Below are 19,158 nucleotides of genomic sequence, written 5' to 3' on the forward strand. Positions count from 1 at the left end.
AAAACAACATATCTGTTTCTTCAGACGCAGATCCGTCGTGTGTCCTTGATCCGATTCACGCATACTCCTTCCTTGGATCGAAACAAAAAAGGCGGTGATGTAAGCCATCGGATCTGAGAGACCACCAAGCGTCGTGATATGAAGATCAAAGAGAGCTCTGATGGGATAGTTACTAGATTTTAGAAGAGAGCGAAAGTAATAATATCGAGATTCATAGGATGAGGCTACTCTTCCTTTCCCTTTATCGATATACTTGTGCGGCAAAACTCTATGCTTACATATAGCTGACCGCGTTGGGTATTGATATTGATGCAATCTTGTACTGTTCGCAAGACGGAATGGTTTGAGCAAGCGAACTTGAAAGTGCATATCAACTACGCGCCCTATACGTACACGAAAGCAAAAATAAAAGGACATCCATCATACAAAAAAGTAGAAGAAACGGGATATAGATAGAGGAATAAGATAGAAAGCAAGAAAACCGAGGTCAACAAACGCCGGACGTAGCCACCACTTCTCTCTTGATACAGATCTAAGCAATCGGAGCCGATTACGACTTTTGCTCTTCCACGAACTTGAGAGCCTCCTCCTTCGAGACAACATCGATAGTACTAGCTTTGTTGCGGAAGCTGACACCATAGCATTTCTCTGCGACATGCAACATTTCAGGTCGGAATGTCGTGCAGATGAACTGACCGTTTGTAGAATCGGAGATGGACTGCAACATCTGAGCCACGGCAGTACGGTATTGAGCGTCTAGATTGGCATCGATTTCGTCAAACAGATAGAATGGAGCGGGATCACAGGCTTGAATAGCAAAGACGAGAGCGAGGGCACACAGACCTATTGTCACGTCAGTAAAGTATTTCTTTGGAAAAGACGAAGGAAACATACTCTTTTGTCCACCACTTAGTTGCTGAATACGTTGCTGCTCGTCATGCTTACTATTGAAGCTGACGCTGATACCTACACCAACATAGTTTTCCACGCTCTCCCGTCGGTCCTCATCTTCGGATTCGATCTCGTTGTCCGTGCGAAGAGCACGATCAGTCTTGCGTTGAATAACGAGTCGTCCACGACCTGCAGGTACGAGCTTTTCAAAAACGTTATGGAATTCACGCGAGACTTGCTTGAATGTACGCTCGATGGCTTCATCCTTGCGCTGATCCAGTACCATGATAAGCTCATCAATCGATTTTTGACTTGCGTCAAGTTCCTCCCTTCGCTTCGTGAGGGTCTCGCGTTGCTTCGTGAAATTGTTGTACTGCTCAAAAGCCTTTTTGTTGACGTGAGAGTACTTCTTCAACGACTCATTGACCTTGTGTAGTTTCTTGACAACGGTATTGGAGTCAGTCTTGTTGTACTTCGTAAATGCTTCATCCGGAAGCACACCAAGGTCACGAATATTGGCGCTACATTCGGCGGCTTGCTTGGTCAGCGCCGCTTTCTTTTGCATGCTCTTTTCCATACGTCGCTGATGTTTCTCAATCGATTTGGCTAGTGCTTCCAGATTGTTGCGCACTTCCGTCTTGCGGCCCTCAAGTTGGCCAACTTGTGTGTTGGCCTCGGAAATGGACTGATCAACTTCAGCTAGCCGCTGTGTGATCTTTCCCAAAGAGCTTTGTAATTTCTTCATCTGCCGTTGTGCTTCTTTCAGGGTACCTTGGGAATTATCGTCACCCATGTCGACATCAGGACTGCTGAGTTGGTCTAGTCGTGGGTAGAGGTTTTCACGCAATTCCACTTCTAACACGGATTTTCGAGCCTCAAGTTCACTACGCTGACTAGACAAATCAGCATATTGACGTCGTAGGCTCTGTGCAGTAACACCCAAAGATTCAAGCTCCTTTTCTTCGTCCGCGGTAAGAGCCTTTTGGAAGCCAGATGAGATTTCAGCTTCCAATGCACTAACTTGGCCGTCTAGAGCGGTCAAGTTGTTCTCAATATTGCGAAGAGCTCGTTGTTTGGCATCTAGATTGTCGTTTTTATTCTGTAGTAGTTCACGTTTGCTACGGAGCTCTTGTCGCAGCGGGCCACTGTTGCCGTGGAACTGATGTTTGCGCTGCTCGAGCTTTTGTAACTCGCCCACGGCCTGGGTAACTTGTTGGTCAAGCTTTTCCAAGTCCCTTCGGATCTCGCTTGCACGATTCTTCTTAGACTCGAATTCATCACGCCACTTAGTCACTGCCTTAACTGCTTCAAGGMGGGATTGACGAGAGTCGTGGAAACCACCTGTCAATGCACCGCGCTTATCAGATCTATCACCTTCTGGAGTGATAGCGTTGACACCGTGACTTCGCGCATACTGTGATGCTACCTGCAGGTTTGGGCAGATAATGGTCTTGCCAAAGACCTGTTGAAAGGCCTTTTCATATTGTGGGTCGTATTGCAGCTTTTCAATCATTGGAATGGTGTCGCTTGCCTTGGGTACGTTTGCAGGGCGAGGTTTCAGGCGGTTCAATGGCATAAATGTCACTCGACCCGCTTTCTCTTTCTGTAGTATTTCAAGGACCTTTGTAGCCGTTTCATCAGTATCGACGACGTAGTGGAATAGACTTGTCCCGGCCGTCACCTCCACGGCCGTTCGATAACGTTCGTTCACCTCAAGAAGCTCAGCCAAGGTCCCATAAACCCCTTCCAGATTGTGTTGGCGCTTGATCCTTCTTACGGCTGCCATGCCGCGGCTAGTGTTATTGTCCATCATATGTGAAAGGCTGCGTTCAGCCCTGTCTACCTCTTGGGACGAATTCGACAATACTGAATCCAAGCGAGCTTCTTCTCTCCATAATTCCTTTCGTTGGTCCATAAGACGATCTCTCTCATCTTTAGCATTCTGGATCTCCTGCTCAATTGACTGGATCGCATCTCCTCTTCCATCAATTTGTTTCCGAAGATTTTCAATTTCAGGTTCGAGCGACTCAATAGTCTTCTGAAGGTCTTCGATGTCTTCAGTAGTCTGTGCTTTGACTGCATTAACAGCCTTGATGGAGTTTTTCGTTTCTTGAATTTCTTTCTGAAGCCACTTGTCCCTCTCAGACTTGCTCTTGAAGCGAGAATTTCGACCTTGCTTTGCATAAATCCTTTGCCTGGACGTTTCGGCTTGATCCAATTGCAACTTCACAGCATCCTCTTGTTCCTTGGCAGCATTGAATTGGGGTAGGATCGTTTGGAGTTCACTTTCGCGCTGACTAATGGCAGTCTGGACTGCATTCAAGTCATTTTCATATCGAGCCTTCAATTTTTGAGCAGCGGATTGATTATCTTTCAATGCTTTCTCCTGCAATTCGACCTGAGCGAGGGCACGAGAAGCCTCACGGCGTTCATCTTCCAATTGCGCCTTATCAACTTTCAGAAACTCTATTTGTTGTTTGCATTGAGCAATTTCGGAATCAATTTGAGACAGTTCCTTCTCGCCTTGTATGAAGTGTTCGCGGTTGACATCTGTATCCTCGACACCAGTTTGTCTTTGGCCTTCAAGGCTATCAAGCGCATTGGCGATCTCCTGTTGTTCGCGAGAGTAGATAGTGTACTCCAGGCATCGGCGTTCGCGGTCCTGTTCTTGGTAATTCCGTAGCTCGTCTTTCTCCTCTTCTAGCTCACCCAGTCGCTCGTTGATGTAATCGAGAAGTTCGTCAATCTTGGCTCTTTTGTTATTCGTCTCGTTCATGATTTTGAGTGATTCGGCTCGTCGGGCTTCGTAGACTTGTGTACCAGCGACCTCCTTCAGCAACACAAGACGTTCCGAATCTTTCATGTTTGTCAGTGTGGTGACTCGCCCCTGAGGTACAATGTAGTAAGGATTTGATCGTGAAAAGCCAGCTGATTCCAGGAGATTCATGACGTCCGCTTTCGTGGCATTTTTGTGGTCCAGAGTATATTCGTCTTTTTTCAGTCCGATAGTTCTGCGAAGTACGAGTTCAGGCTTGCCGGTGGGAAACCGCTCGTCGGAGTTATCGAATATCACCTCGACGTATGCTGACATGACGGCGGAACCAGAACCTTCCTATTCACTTATCAAAAAAATGCTGCGCAAAAAAGATACATAGTCACCTACATGGAGAAGAGCCTGACGCTCCTCACGACCCATTTGTGTGTATGCATCGCTCAGCACGAATCGAATAGCGGCGAAAAAGTTACTCTTGCCCGAACCGTTACGGCCGACGATGACATTGTGTTTGGGCGAGAATGGTTCGATGACCGTTTGGTCCTTGTAACTATGACGCTCTCAGTAAACACATATTTCTCTAGATAGGCGCAGGGTATCTCACCTCTTGAAGCCCTGGATGATAATTTGCTTGATATACATCGTGACAAGGAGACACGCGACGGTATCGTGTTGACTTTGAAAGACTAAAGCATCACCGAAGCAGACAAAACAGAAGAAGTGCTGGCTTCAAGTCGCGTATCTGTTTGTAGCAGCACGGTGCACCTCGATAAAGCCAGATACTTGAACTCAACACTGCTTGACCTTGTCTTAGTAGGTGCGACGCGTGCCTGGAGTGCAAGACCCGGGATTCGCGTTGCTGGCCCACACCGCCTTACCAAAAGGGACAAAGTGCTTTCCCTTTCGGTCGTCGGGCGCCAAGACCGCGGGGTCCGCCACTTCCTTATCGATTAACCCGATTTGGCCATATACTTTTTTTTCCTTTTCTTTGCACACCAGATCACAGCAGTTGATTTGACTCAAATCTTTCTTTCACGGACTAGCTTTTGAATCAAAAGATGGAGTCAGGCGGTGCTACTCATGGCTTAGCTGACGGCCAGCTTCCACCACATCAGTTCGTCCCAAACACAGGCTACATCAACAACACGCCAGTCGACCCCGCAGTCGATAATGCACAAGACACGAACGCACCACAAGCGGGCGAGGAAGTTGACGAGGAAGAAGATGAATACTACGACGATATTTTCGAAGAGGATCTAGAAGAAGACTTTAGCTCTGCGAACCCAAATGACTTTACGAAGTCATACAACCGTCAGCGCCGGCTGAACGAGGCCATGGCAGATGCCAATGTGCCGAAATCATCATACCCAAAGACCAACCCTCAGAAGCCCAAGGCAAATGTCGCCGCTGCTGTGGATGATCAAATCACGTCGCTTTCGAAACATGCCGCCAAGATCAAACTCGACGACCAACAGTCGGGATTTAGGGGAAAGGATGGAAGAACAGTGGATAAGAGTGATCGTGCTACATCAGAGCAGGTGTTGGATCCACGCACAAGAATGATTCTCTTGCAAATGATCAACAGGAATCTGGTCTCGGAAATTAATGGCTGTCTTTCTACCGGAAAAGAAGCGAATGTGTACCATGCTGTAACGATACGGGATGAGGAAGGTGATGTCCAGACCTTACAGCGAGCAATCAAGGTCTACAAAACCAGCATATTAGTGTTTAAAGACCGCGACAAATATGTTACTGGAGAGTTCCGCTTCCGAAAGGGTTACGACAAGAGTAATAACCGGGCCATGGTTAAAGTCTGGGCCGAGAAGGAGATGCGAAATCTGCGAAGGATACATTCTGCAGGCATCCCCAGTCCTGAGCCGCTTTATCTTCGACTTCACGTCCTTGTGATGGGTTTCTTGGGAAATTCGCGAGGAATACCCGCTCCTCGTCTGAAGGATGTTGAGTTCGATATACCAGATCCCGAGACGCGATGGCAGGAGTTGTACATGGAACTACTTGGTTACATGCGTACCATGTATCAAACATGCCGACTTGTCCATGCCGATTTGAGTGAATATAATATTCTATACCACAAAAACAAACTCTACATAATTGATGTCAGTCAAAGTGTTGAACATGACCACCCGCGCAGCTTGGAGTTCCTGCGAATGGACATCAAGAACGTCAGCGATTTCTTCCGGCGCAAAGGCGTCAACACTCTTTCTGAGCGTGTGGTCTTTGAATTCATCATTAGCAGCCAAGGCCCAGAGATGGTGGGAGGCGACAATGAATCTATGGTTACCGCGATTCAGAAGTTGTTTGAGATCAGAGATGAGAATGGCGGTGATGCCGAAGGCGTTACGGACGACGTAGATGCTGCAGTCTTCCGTCAACAATACATTCCACAAACACTCGAACAGGTTTACGATGTTGAGCGAGACGCTGAAAAAGTACAGTATGGCGAAAGCGCCGACCTTGTGTATCGTGATCTATTGGCCGACAAATCAAAAGCGGCCATACCATCGACCAAAGCTGAGACCAAGGCACAGCTTGGAGAAGATGATGAATCTGATCAAAGTGGCGGCGTCTCCATTAGCGACGGCTCTGATGAAAGTGCCGATGGGTCTGATGATGAAGATCCTTTTGCCAAAAAGGCTCCTCGTGGCAAGAAGCACGAGGATAAAGACGCAAAGCGCTTACACAAGCAAAAGGTGAAGGAAGAAAAAAGGGAACAGAGAGCTAAAAAGATGCCAAAACATGTGAAGAAGAAGATTATCAACGCTACTAAGCGCAAATAGAGGCAAGACTATTGCATTCTACGGGGAAAAAACGATGGGTTTGGGAGTTACGCATTTGCATATAATGTTGGACTGGGATATGTTTGTCAGATACGTATATACTTGAAGGCTATTAGCATTGCTGATATAGGCTGAATGATTACATGACCAAAAATAAGCGCTACCTCGTCGTAGATTTAGATCAGATCCATCACGCCAGCATTTTAGCGGCATGCAGTAGTGTAAGTAGCAATTAAGTCTGGTGCTAGATACGCTGCCCCTCATTTCAATGTGATCTCCAATTACAAATCTTAATAATGCCAGACTAATAGATATCAGCCAAAGACTTCTACCTGGAATAGAAAGCAAAAGTCCTAGGTGGATTAAGATTATATTCTGGAAGTCCAAACAGACTTCGATATAGAAAATGTTCTATCAACCCGGTGTCACAGACCACGGCCTACCTCATGACCCTTTTAAGGTATGTGTATACCTTTGCCGTATAAGTAGCACATTGGATTCGTCTGGAATTTGTACTAACCTATGGCTTGATTATTTTTCAACTGCGTAGGCATGTGTGATCCCCCGACCCATTGGCTGGATATCAACGCGAAGCAAAGATGGACAAGACAATCTAGCACCATACTCGCAATTCAACAATCTCMCCTTTGACCCGCCATACGTCATGTTCTCCTCGAACATGTTGCCGCCTGACAATATCCAGCGCAAAGACACCGTCGTCAATGCCGAGCAAACGAAACATTTCGTCTGGAACATGGCCACCTGGGACTTGCGCGAGGCCGTCAACATTACCGGAGAATACCTAGCTCATGGTGTTGACGAATTCGAAAGGGCGTCGCAATACATATCCAAGGAGCCAGCTACACTGATGGATGTATCGATGGTCAAGGAATCGCCGGTCAAATTCGAATGTGAATATCACTCTACCACGCGACTACCGGGGAATCCGCCCATGGGGACTGTTGACATAGTGATCGGGAGGGTGATTGCGGTTCACATCAAGGATGAGGTGTTGACGGATGGTATTCTGGATGTCAAGAAGACCTTGCCAATTGCTCGCTGTGGTTATCATCAGTATACGGTGATACGGGAAACTTTTGAGATGGTGATCCCGGGAGACAATAAGCTTATGCGGCTCGGTCTGGAGGGGAATGCGAAGGCTGCTCGCCAAGCTACTCAGCAGGGGGACAAAAATGAAGCATAGCGGTAGCACGGTTCCTGGAAATTGCTCAGTAGATAGTCACCTTTTCTAAAATTAAGGAATGAAGATATCTGTGCCCCTTGCGAGAGACCGTGGTGTGATGACTCTGTCGGCAGTTAGCGGCCGTGCGTCGGGATACTCTCGGCTTTTATATGCATGGATTGGCTTGCTTTGCTTGCACCCCAACGGCGACGATTAAAGAATAGAAAATGATTGGGAGATTAGAGCCGGGCATGTGCAAAAATGAATCGCTCATGAAATTGCAGGTTGATTGTTCTTGATTGTAACCGTACGACGGCTGCATCGAAGGAAAGAGGGGAGTCTCCTACGTCACCCGCGACTCTTGACCCATTCTAGACTTCCCAGCTCAACCGGCTTCCATCTCTTCTCTCTTATGCCATTTGTCCAGCGCCATATCCACACTGACTCTTCCGGCCTTGCCGACGAGCTTACTGACAATGTTCTCCTAGCTTGCAGCTTGACAAACAGGGTCAATCGATGGTTGCATAGCATATAGCATGGCATGATGATGTCGGGCCAACATACGAGCTCCTGAGACCTCCCACACGCCACTTTGATGATGTAGGTGTTTCTGGCTACTAACAGAGATATATATGCTCATAGGTCCTCGTAGAGCTTTTCCTCGTTTTTATTCCAACCAGTCGCGGAATCTCAATACAAAATCCCAAGAGAGCGACAAGCACCTCTACAACATTAGAACAAGGAGAGAACAACTACATACAATAACATCTCAACTCCCGATCAAATAGTAAGGAATATGGCGACAAGCGCAGTCGAGGTCGACATCCAAAGGATTTCCGCTTATGGACCAGCTCGGTCGACCGTCAAGGTCGACAAGCCACTTGACAAAGATGAAGTTCGCAAGATGGACGAATACTTCAAAGCAAGTCTGTACCTCTGTCTAGGCATGCTCTACCTACGCGATAATCCGCTTCTCAAAGAACCCCTGAAGAAGGAACACATCAAGAACCGTGTACTGGGTCACTGGGGATCAGACGCTGGCCAATCTTTCACATGGATTCACATGAATCGTCTCATCAAGAAGTACGGCTTGGATACACTTTTCATTTCTGGCCCTGGACACGGTGCTCCTGGTATCCTGTCCCAGTCATATCTTGAGGGCGTCTACAGTGAAGTGTACCCAGACAAGTCCGAGGACGAGGATGGCATGCGTCGTTTCTTCAAGTCATTTTCCTTCCCCGGTGGTATCGGCAGTCACGCCACCCCCGAAACCCCCGGCAGTATCCATGAGGGAGGAGAGCTCGGTTACTCGATCTCGCATGCCTTTGGAACTGTCTATGATCACCCGAATCTGATCGCTCTGACAATGGTCGGTGACGGAGAAGCCGAGACTGGTCCACTCGCTACCAGTTGGCACAGCACGAAGTTCCTCAACCCACTCACAGACGGTGCAGTCCTCCCTGTCTTGCATCTGAATGGTTATAAGATCAACAATCCAACTCTTCTCGCTCGTATCAGCCACGAAGAGCTCGAAGCGTTGTTTATCGGTTACGGTTGGACACCATATTTCGTGGAGGGCAGCGACACCCAAAGTATGCACCAGAGCATGGCAGCAACTCTTGAGCACTGTGTTTTGGAAATCAAGGAGATCCAGAAGAAAGCTCGAGAATCAAAAAAGGCATTCCGACCACGCTGGCCGTTGATTGTGCTTCGCACCCCGAAGGGATGGACTGCCCCTAAAGATGTCGACGGAAAGAGACTTGAAGGATTCTGGCGAGCACACCAAGTTCCAATCACAGATGTACTCACCAATCCGGATCACCTGAAGTTGCTTGAATCATGGATGAAAAGCTACGGCCCAGATAAGCTCTTTGCGGACAAAGGCAAGATCATCGCTGAACTCAGAGCTCTTGCACCAACAGGTAACTCCCGCATGAGCGCCAACCCAGTCGGAAACGGCGGTCTTCTTCGTAAGCCGTTAGACCTGCCCGATTTCCGCACCTATGGTGTCGAGGAAATCGATCCCGGAGTCTCAGTCCTTGGAAACATGACCAACATGGCAAAATTTTTGCGGGATGTCATTGCAAAGAATCAGACTAATTTCCGTCTTTTTGGCCCTGACGAGACGGAATCCAACAAACTCGGCGAGGTATACAAGGCAGGCAAGAAGGTTTGGCTTGGTGCGTACTTTGACGAAGATAAAGACGGAGGCAATTTAGCAACGGAAGGCCGAGTCATGGAGATGCTCAGCGAGCATACCATTGAAGGCTGGCTGGAAGGCTACATTCTTTCAGGAAGACATGGCTTGCTAAACAGTTATGAGCCCTTTATCCACATTATCGACTCCATGGTGAATCAGCACTGCAAATGGCTTGAGAAGTGCCTTGAAGTCGAATGGCGTGTCAAAGTTGCTTCGCTCAATATCTTGCTCACGGCAACCGTCTGGCGTCAAGATCACAATGGCTTTACGCACCAAGATCCTGGATTCTTGGATGTTGTTGCCAACAAGAGCCCAGAAGTCGTTCGCATCTACCTGCCCCCGGATGGAAACTCGCTCTTGTCTGTCGCCGACCACTGTCTCCGCAGCGTTAACTACGTTAACGTCATTGTCGCCGACAAACAAGAACACATTCAGTTCCTCTCCATGGAAGAAGCCGTCGAGCATTGTACCAAGGGTGCAGGTATCTGGGATTGGGCCAGCAACGACCAAGGTGAAGATCCAGATGTTGTTATAGCCTCTGCCGGTGACGTAGCAACTCACGAAGCGCTCGCCGCAACCGCCCTACTACGTGAGTTCCTGCCGGATGTCAAAGTGAGATTCGTAAACGTCGTCGATCTCTTCCGCTTGATTCCCGAATATCAGCACCCACATGGCATGTCAGACCAGCAATGGAAAGCGCTTTTTACCGAGGACAAGCCGATCATCTTCAACTTCCATTCTTACCCATTCCTCGTTCACCGTCTCACCTATCGACGCCCTGGTCAAAAGAATCTCCACGTGCGTGGCTATCGTGAGAAAGGAAATATTGACACGCCTTTTGAGCTTGCCGTAAGAAACGAGACGGACAGATATAGCCTGGCCATCGCTGCGATTGATAATATCCCACGGTTGCACAACAAGGCTTCTGCTGTCCGAGAGAAGTTTATTAATCTACAAATTGCAGCTAGAAACACGGCTTTTGAGGATGGCCTTGATTCGGAAGAGATTCGGAACTGGAGGTGGCCTTTTTCGAAGAAATAGTCTAGCTCGGTGGAGTCATAGATCGGATCGTGTCTTTTTGCGTTATTTATGTCTTCACTTTATGCCTTCATGTCAGGGGTACTCCTAGGTTATGACCAAATGAGATCCATAATACATATTCGCTAGAAATGGCTTGTAGGAGAATCGCAATCGGTGGCTTTCTCATAAAGAATCAACTAAGCTCTGGAAAAAAGTAGATCGAGCTGGCGCAGGCGTTTACAGACAACTTAACTATCAAACCACATTAAGTAGTTTTGTTGACTTTAATAATCACCTTCCCAAAATGTGACCCAGCATTCACATACTTAAAGGCTTCCTTTGCATCCCCCCAGTCAAACACTCTATCAACCTCAAACGCAATTCGACTCTTTTCACAAAACGCAAGCAGCTCCTCCAATTGATCTCTGGGACCATTCAGTATCCCCTTTAAGGTAACATTCCGTCTCAAGGCAAGGATATTGACATTTAACAGATCCCGAGCTTCGTCGTCTTGCTTACCACTAAGATAGCCAATGGCAGCAATGAGGCCACCCCAGGCGATACAGTCAAAACTTTTACGGAGAGTCTGGCTACCTCCTATTTCGAGGATGATATCCGCACCGTGATCCTGGGTGTAAGCAAGGACTTCTTTTTCCCAGTCCGGTGTTGTGCGGTAGTTGATTGTGTGGTCTGCGCCGAGCTGTTTGGCGCGAGCTAGTTTCTGGTCATCGGAGGATGTGATGATCACTAGATCTCAATGAGTTTCACAGAAGTTATGAACAAATGTTGCGGGAAATTATACCTTTACAGCCGCTAGCTTTTGCAATCTTCATCCCAGCGATGGAAACACCACCAGTCCCCTGCAGCAAGACATAATCCCCTTCCTTGACAGGTCTCAATCCAAACAACGACATCCAAGCCGTCAACCCGGCAATAGGGAATAGAGCCGCCTGGTCATCCGTGAGGTAGTCAGGTATTTTGACAAGGCCATGAGTAGGAAAGACTCGATACTCTGCGAGAACGCCCTGTAAAGGTAGACCCAGGCCGGTAGCGAGTTCCTTGCTGGTGATTTGACCGGTTAGATGGTCTTGATTGAATGTTGAAATCACACGATCGCCTCTTTTGAGGCTGGCTTGGTCTTTGCCGACGCCTTCACCGACCTCGACGATGGTACCGCACATGTCTGAGCAGGGGACGAGGTCGGTGGGGATACCGGTATAATTGTGGTGTGTGTATTCACCTTTGGCCACTTCTCGTTTATCAGACTTCATCCATGGTGAATCAAGGGAGATATAACCGACGTACCCTCGATATCACGGTAGTTCAACGCCACAGAGTGTACTTTCACCAGGACTTCATTAGGGCCCGGCTTTGGCAGAGGCGCCTTGATAAGTCTGAGTTTATCCAGCCCGTCCTGTGCTGTGACCCATTGCTCGAATTCAGCCATTTCGTGATGTGGTATTTTTGAACAAGTTCGTGCGATGTATGAAAGTACCTAAGGATAAGTTCAACCTGGCCTACAAAATTGTGGATAAAGATTTCAAAACGCCCCACCTCGATGTCTGATGTCATTCCTGGAAATATGATGGTTTTGCAACTACGCTCAATAAAGCAGTGAGGAAATACACGCATTCATTCATTGTTTAAAGATACTCGTGAGATTTGTTCAGCAACTGTATGACAACCTGGAGCCTTGCCAGCGGCTAGACCAGCACCTCAGTAATCCTCCGTGATACATACTGCAGTATACATCACGACTAGCAAATAATACACATGCATATCTATCGTAAGATGAGGGCTCTGCAAAGCCAACCAAAGGAATGCAATATTGATCGACCGGGTAATATTCCGCCTGCTCGGAGACGCCATCGTCGTCCGCTGAATATTCAACAAGCTGTCAACTCCAGTAACACAGATCAGAGATCCGTACGTCATTACAATTAATGCGATGAAGACGGCTAATATCTGGAATCCTGCTTGGATGAATGGTCGCTGTGGTAGGAATCTGGAATTGGCAATTCGGCGTGCAATGGCCACGGCGAGGAAGGTTATGATTAGCCCGAATAGGGCTATTATGAACTGGTCTATGAAAGACTTGAGGTCGAGAAACCGGGCGGTTTCCACTTCTGGATTTTTGAACATGCTGGGATTGTTTACCTTCTTCAGTAAAGGCTCTTGCTTTGGCGACTGCTATATGAGATGCGTGATGAGTGTTGATAGACCGCTGTAATCGTGTATCGATGTTATTGACAGCTAGAACTCCGCTAACAGGAATTGTCTCTTATTTATACACCAACCTTTAAAAAATGTCCAGAATATTTGCTTGTAAATATCGACCAAAATCTTAATTCTAAGACAACCCACTCTCAATGAAGGTTGTAAAGCAAAAAAAGACCGACAAAAACATTTGAAGATCCAGTAACATTGCGAAGGCCTCACGGTGTCTGTTGCTGGCCTCCTACCATGAGTGGCAACCCGTGCCAGAGGTTTCCTTCCTTGTGTATAGCATATGGAAACAATGCGCTACGGCTCTTTCAGCTTCGCGCTGGTTGCCCAGAAAGGATATAATGAGCTGAACCCTAAGATGGACGATTGAATCACTCCCGGAGACCGGGCTAATAACAATGGGTTGTTTCGCCTACGACAATCCATTATCCAGGTCAGAGTATGTCAGGGTCTCCAAATCCCTTGGCTACGTATAGCTGCGTGGACTCGGTTATATCCGCCTTTTAAATCCGGAGCATGCTCCAAACGACACCGTCCGATTGGCCGCTGTGATATACTAGACGGGAGCATCAATCAAGTCTCAGATTAACTACCCGGGTTATAATTATTATTAATCTGTCATTTAACAAGGACGCCTGCTCGTTCGCTCAATCAGAGGCATATATATATCAGTTAGTCCGAGCATAAATGAATGCGCGCTCCCACCTTCACCAAACGAACACTTATCTCGGCATTTAATCGCACCATGTCGACGATCACTACCACCACCGAGTCAAATGCCGCGGAGGCATTCTTTAGACAACCGTTTTATGCCAAAGATGGCAAAACCAGATTACCGCAATACGTTGCTCATCGCGGTTTCAACAAGATATATCCCGAGAATACTTTGAGTGCATTTCAAGCGGCGATTGATGTTGGTTGTCATGGGATTGAGACGGATGTGCAGATTTCGAGGGACGGGGTTGTTGTTATCTCACACGTATTTCCCCCTGATCCCCCGTCAGAAATTTGTAAGAGGCTGATAAGAGTCACAGGATTTCACGCTCACCCGGTGCTTTGGCATTGATAAGAAAATCAACGAATGCGACTGGGAGTATCTGAGTACACTACGAACGATACGSGAGCCGCGAGAAAAGATGATCCGGCTAAGTGATTTCCTCGAATTCATCAGCGCAAAAGGCAGGGATCATATCTGGGTTTTGCTTGATATCAAGGTATGATGAACAAACTTTTTCCGAAGGGGAGCGGACCATGGACTGATAGTGAACCAGAGAAACAACCCTGCCAACGTCATCATCAAGAAGATCGCAGAAATTCTCAAATCTGGTCCATACTCGTCGCAGCCGTGGCATTTACGGATTGCTCTAGGGTGCTGGGCTGTACGTTAAGCCCCTCTCACCCATTCTATAACCATTATTCACACAAAATAGCCCACCTACTTCCCCGTCTGCAAAGAACATCTCCCAACTTTCCAACCCGTCCTGATCGGGTACAACGTCGTCGCAGCTCGAAAGGCTCTTCGTACCATACCCGAAGTCTCATTCAACACGCACTACACATCCATCAAAGGTCCGCTGGGATACGGGTTTGTGGAAGCCGTGCATCGCAACAAGAACCTCAAGGATCCCCGCGAGGCCAAACTCGTATTCGGCTGGACGATCAACGCAGCGCGCGACATCCGCTGGGCAATCAGAAAACAACTCGATGTCATCTTAACCGATGATCCGACTGTATACAAACAGATCAGCGACGCGTGGGACGAGGAATACTCCAAACGCCACGAAAAAGAAGACAACAAGATGACGTTGAGGGAGAGGCTGTATTTGACGTTTTGGAATCTCTGGTTTGTGTTTTTTGGATGGGTGTTTCCGCTTCTTTATCCGTATGTGCAGCGGTTTTTGGTGGAGAAGCCTGCTGTGAAGACCAATGTCAAGACTAGTTCGGCGAGGACTTGATCGTTCAAAGTTGCATGTGACTTCCCTAGTGGTATAGTCGCGTGTATACGTTATAGATGTTTATATAGGCGAAGATAGTGGTGGAGCAACATTACGACTTCATGATTGGCATATATTACGAAGCAAGTATAACCTTGGAGATACAATCAAATGAAAAGAATAAAAACACACACATGATGTGATAGTTTTCTTTACATACATGACAGGGCATTGTACAGACAGAAAGCAGAAGATGGATGATGTATGACATGTATAGATGTAGGGTCATGAGGTATAAAATCGCGAGTAAATGATTAATCGGCCAGTGCCAGACGGGATATCAATTAGGGCTGAAGAATAGAAAGCGAGAGTCGCAAAGCAATGTCAAAATCAGCATGATACTGAAGTTGTTAGCCAGGAAGGGGTATATGTGTATGCAATATGTACGACAAAATGATGTGTAAAAAGACCAGAGCGCCCTGATCGAGAATCGAAGAAAGCGAACGTGTTTGCTCGGTAGGGGTATAGGAGCAATAAAAAAAAGGATCTAAAATATCAACAAGAAGTAAATGTTTCATCAAGAAATGAAGAAGAAGAAATAGAGCGATCGGAGGATGTTGTTGTACACATGATTTTGATTTGATGAATGAACATCTCATACCATCATCAGCTTGGTCGTTCTTCTCTCCGGGAAGCGTCGAGCACCGCCGGGAGGAGCTAAGCTACCACCTTGTCTAGGTGATGGTGGTGGTCTACCCATACCACGACCACCAGGCGGAGGTGGACCGCGAGGCATCATAGGCCCACCTGGCCCCATGGGACCACCTGGACCACCCTGGCGTGGAGGGCCACGATAGCCTGGTGGTGGCGGGCCAGGTGGGAAACCTGGAGGACCAGCAAGAGGCGATGATGGCATAGTCGGACGTTGTCTGTTAGGAGGCGGCGCCGACATAGCTGCAGCTCGTCGAGCATCGCGTTCACAGTAAACTTGACCATTCCACTCGAAATAATCGCCCCGAAGTACAACGCGACACGTGCGACAGGTCAGACAATCAGGATGAAACTTTTGCGGATTTCCAGTGCCATAGGTACTTTGTTCAATAGTCTCGAGATATTGCCCTTCAATTCCTAGCTTGCACGTTGCGCATGTCGAGCCATTAAGTTCATGATAATGTTGAGAGCAATACGGATGATCGTCAAGAACATAGAAGTCTGCCGTTTCAAATGGTGATCGACAAGTAAAACACACAAAGCAAGCCTTGTGATACCGTCCGGTAAGGCGACCATCCGCCGAGGAAACCGATTTGCCAACTATGCCTTGCCCACATCCCCGACAGCGACGCTTTTGACCACCAGCAGTGTTTGGTCGCGAGATCTGCTGAGCGTGTTCTGCTGGTGTCTTTTCTCGCAACGGGCTCTTTGGCGTAAGCTCCGGTGGGTGAAAGTTGCGTGCTGCGTAAGAACCGCCAACTAGAGTAGGATCGGTGGGCGAGTCAGGCCCACGATCGAGATTGCCCATACCGCGTGGTGGTTCGAGACTTGCACCATCTAGCGGAGGTGGCGGTGGCTGTCTTTCAACAGGAGACTGCTTCTGGTCCAGTTCCAGTTCTTGCAGCATTGAATCAATCTGTGTCAGATCCGACGGTTTCCTATCAAAGTCCGAGGGCGGGCTCGAGATTGAGCTACCGCTACCTGTCTCGGAACGTGATGAATTGCTTGACGATGTTGACCCCTCAGTCGCATGATATGCGGTCTTTTCTAATCCAAGACCGGCGTTAAAGTTCGAGGTCGGCAGGCCACTCAGATTGTCTTGCTGAGGAATTGGCTCAAGTGCAGGGGGCTTGGGGAAAGCTTGATCCGGAATGCTAGATTCTCTAGGTAGTGAGGGCCGGCCAGGGACGGTTGGTGATGGCTGCGAGGGCCACCTAGTCAAAAAGTTATCATTGATGTCGAGGTTGGTCTCCACTGTATTCGGCATCGTCTGCGATCTTATCAATGTATTCTGTTTTGGAACATCTTCGTAACTCTGAGGCTCGTCCATTAAACCAAAATCAAAGCCGCTGTAGCTAGCTCCCTTCGTCTTTGGTGGACTGCTCGAAATATTCGAATCGACATTGCTCATCTGTGAGCTAGGACGAAATGAAGTCAAGGGTCCGGTGGGTATTGGAGGCACTTCATCCATAAAGTTCCGAGGGCTGCGCGGCATACTTATTGAGACGCCTCGTGATGAATATGTTGAAGTTGATTCCCGGTAGCGTTTACTCGAGACCGACGTCCGATATGTACTTTTACTTTCGATGGAAGGCGATCGCGTATGCAAGCCCTCCGATCCATCGCTAATCGCAGTATCGCTGTTAATCGTTGGGGCCTCGGAAATAGTCGTCGAGCGAAGTGGCGATTTGGTGGTCATGGTTGGGCTCAAGGCTGCTCGAATAGTAGCCGCAGGATTATTATCTTCATCATTAAACTCGAGAGATGAGGGCGTCAAAGGATACGGAGAAGTCTGGCTCCGCAAAGGCGACATTCGTGGAGTGAGCGGGTGACTACCGAGACTGCTTGACGGACTTCCGTAGCTAGGTGACAAGAAGGGTTGATCTATATGAACGAGTCATTGTTAGAGTCCATTGTTAAACCTCTTGAATTCTCGCTCGGTTGAAACTTACTAGCAATAGTAGGATCGATGCGCGGAGGAGGGCCAGGTCTAAGTGCTTTCATGCCCGCAGACGGTGGTGGTGACGATGCTACTCGGAGCTTTGTCAGTTGCTTTCAGGCGAGTCATGAGGATAACGCATACATTGTTGTGTTGGAGCGCAAACATGTTCTCCCATCGCCGAGATTTCGACGTTCATGTTGCAATTCGAGCATTTTATCGTCGGCAGCATGGCAGCAAAATCTGTATCGTTCGCCATGGCGACAGCATCTACGCCGAAGCTCTCCGATCACAAAGAGGGAATCATCAATTCGCTCCGGATCCAAACGGTAGCTGGTGGTGAATGTTTGGGTACGAATCGAAGTCAGTACCAATATATTGTTCGGAGGAGAAATTTCGATAGTCTGTTATTGTGCTCCGGTGATTGTTGAAAGGAGAAGATGGAGGTTCTACGTGCACTGACGAGACAAGATTGACGGCTCTACTAATGATAAATAGACCGACTGGCTCTCGCCCTTTTAGATTGCGACGATCACTGCACTTGGGCCTGTTGCAGAATGGGCAAGGCAACCGTGGCAATGGCAGTCACAGAAGAATCTGTCGAGGGACTAGCTGTTCCGCAACGTGATCACTGCAGGATGTTTAAAATCTGGGAATAACGCCTGGTTGTAATGCGAACCCTCGGGGAAATGAAAACAATGACAGAGCGAGTGTGTCGTACGTGCACGAAGTGATACGATTCATGGCGATTTTTGATTGATTGATCAATCAAGATGATCAGCCAGACAGCCCCTGGCAAGGTTTGGCTTACCCCTGAATGCTCTCCGCGACGAACTGGACGAGGCCAGCCAACAAGATGTCGCGCATGGATGGGGCGGGCTTCTAGTGCCGTTAGTGCTGGACAGGCCGCCCTCGGTCTCCACTAGTGACTGTGCTCGAGAGTCGTCGGACGGCACGGCGAGGACATTGTAGTGCGTACTCTGGTTGATGACCTTGTAGCAGTGCTACCTCATATGGCCTGGTCGCAACATGTTTGACACCGTTGATGTTACGGATTAGGACAGAGGATGGGAAGTTGGAACTGGAATGAAGCAGCTGCCGGGGGAAGATGCGACAAGCCAGGGCCCTCACGTGTCTGCCATGATGCCTGCAGCAGGGCAGTCGCGACCCATGCCCACGTGATTCCTGCCTTCCAAGTCTGTTGCTTTCCGTCTGTTCATAACATGGATCAATGTCATTCATTAATGGCCCCGCTATTGTACAATAATTGTCCCTGCTATCAGTGCTTCTGGGCTGATAGATGATTATATCACCATAAACACACGCCATAATGAATGCTACTACTATACAATTGAGTATTCGTACAACAGGGTACCGACGGGAGTAGTGAAAGCAATGCGTTGTCGAGTCCAAGGTACTTGCATGCGTTGAAATTGGCTGGCCATACGGAGTGCTTTCGCTTCCAGATAAGCCGCTGTCGTAA

The 19,158-nt window shown here is 48.0% G+C and overlaps 7 protein-coding genes across 7 annotated transcripts; 4 read left to right on the top strand and 3 right to left on the bottom strand.

The window, feature by feature from the left end:
• Window positions 1-550: 550 nt before the first annotated feature.
• On the bottom strand, window positions 551-4,306 carry BHQ10_000588 (uncharacterized protein; the record flags this gene model as incomplete). Its single annotated transcript, XM_040878403.1, has 4 exons — window positions 551-843; window positions 895-4,003; window positions 4,055-4,214; window positions 4,269-4,306. The coding sequence occupies 4 exons, from the start codon at window positions 4,304-4,306 to the stop codon at window positions 551-553; spliced, it is 3,600 nt and encodes a 1,199-aa protein (XP_040729093.1).
• Window positions 4,307-4,722: 416 nt separating this feature from the next.
• Window positions 4,723-6,462, top strand: BHQ10_000589 (uncharacterized protein; the record flags this gene model as incomplete). The annotated part of the gene is made up of 1 exon (XM_040878414.1): window positions 4,723-6,462. One exon carries the CDS (start codon window positions 4,723-4,725, stop codon window positions 6,460-6,462), a length of 1,740 nt encoding a protein of 579 aa, XP_040729094.1.
• Window positions 6,463-6,868: 406 nt separating this feature from the next.
• On the top strand, window positions 6,869-7,666 carry BHQ10_000590 (uncharacterized protein; the record flags this gene model as incomplete). The annotated part of the gene is made up of 2 exons (XM_040878426.1): window positions 6,869-6,922; window positions 7,013-7,666. The coding sequence occupies 2 exons, from the start codon at window positions 6,869-6,871 to the stop codon at window positions 7,664-7,666; spliced, it is 708 nt and encodes a 235-aa protein (XP_040729095.1).
• A 775-nt stretch (window positions 7,667-8,441) lies between these two features.
• BHQ10_000591 (uncharacterized protein) lies at window positions 8,442-10,886 on the top strand (the record flags this gene model as incomplete). The annotated part of the gene is made up of 1 exon (XM_040878437.1): window positions 8,442-10,886. One exon carries the CDS (start codon window positions 8,442-8,444, stop codon window positions 10,884-10,886), a length of 2,445 nt encoding a protein of 814 aa, XP_040729096.1.
• Window positions 10,887-11,130: 244 nt separating this feature from the next.
• BHQ10_000592 (uncharacterized protein) lies at window positions 11,131-12,312 on the bottom strand (the record flags this gene model as incomplete). Its single annotated transcript, XM_040878448.1, has 3 exons — window positions 11,131-11,612; window positions 11,668-12,114; window positions 12,171-12,312. 3 exons carry the CDS (start codon window positions 12,310-12,312, stop codon window positions 11,131-11,133), a joined length of 1,071 nt encoding a protein of 356 aa, XP_040729097.1.
• Window positions 12,313-13,836: 1,524 nt separating this feature from the next.
• On the top strand, window positions 13,837-15,046 carry BHQ10_000593 (uncharacterized protein; the record flags this gene model as incomplete). The annotated part of the gene is made up of 4 exons (XM_040878459.1): window positions 13,837-14,070; window positions 14,126-14,305; window positions 14,363-14,470; window positions 14,522-15,046. 4 exons carry the CDS (start codon window positions 13,837-13,839, stop codon window positions 15,044-15,046), a joined length of 1,047 nt encoding a protein of 348 aa, XP_040729098.1.
• Window positions 15,047-15,680: 634 nt separating this feature from the next.
• On the bottom strand, window positions 15,681-17,934 carry BHQ10_000594 (uncharacterized protein; the record flags this gene model as incomplete). Its single annotated transcript, XM_040878470.1, has 3 exons — window positions 15,681-17,620; window positions 17,689-17,766; window positions 17,820-17,934. 3 exons carry the CDS (start codon window positions 17,932-17,934, stop codon window positions 15,681-15,683), a joined length of 2,133 nt encoding a protein of 710 aa, XP_040729099.1.
• Window positions 17,935-19,158: the final 1,224 nt, after the last annotated feature.

This window comes from Talaromyces amestolkiae, assembly GCF_001896365.1.
Source record: "Talaromyces amestolkiae strain CIB chromosome Unknown scaffold1.1, whole genome shotgun sequence".
Taxonomy (NCBI): domain Eukaryota; kingdom Fungi; phylum Ascomycota; class Eurotiomycetes; order Eurotiales; family Trichocomaceae; genus Talaromyces; species Talaromyces amestolkiae.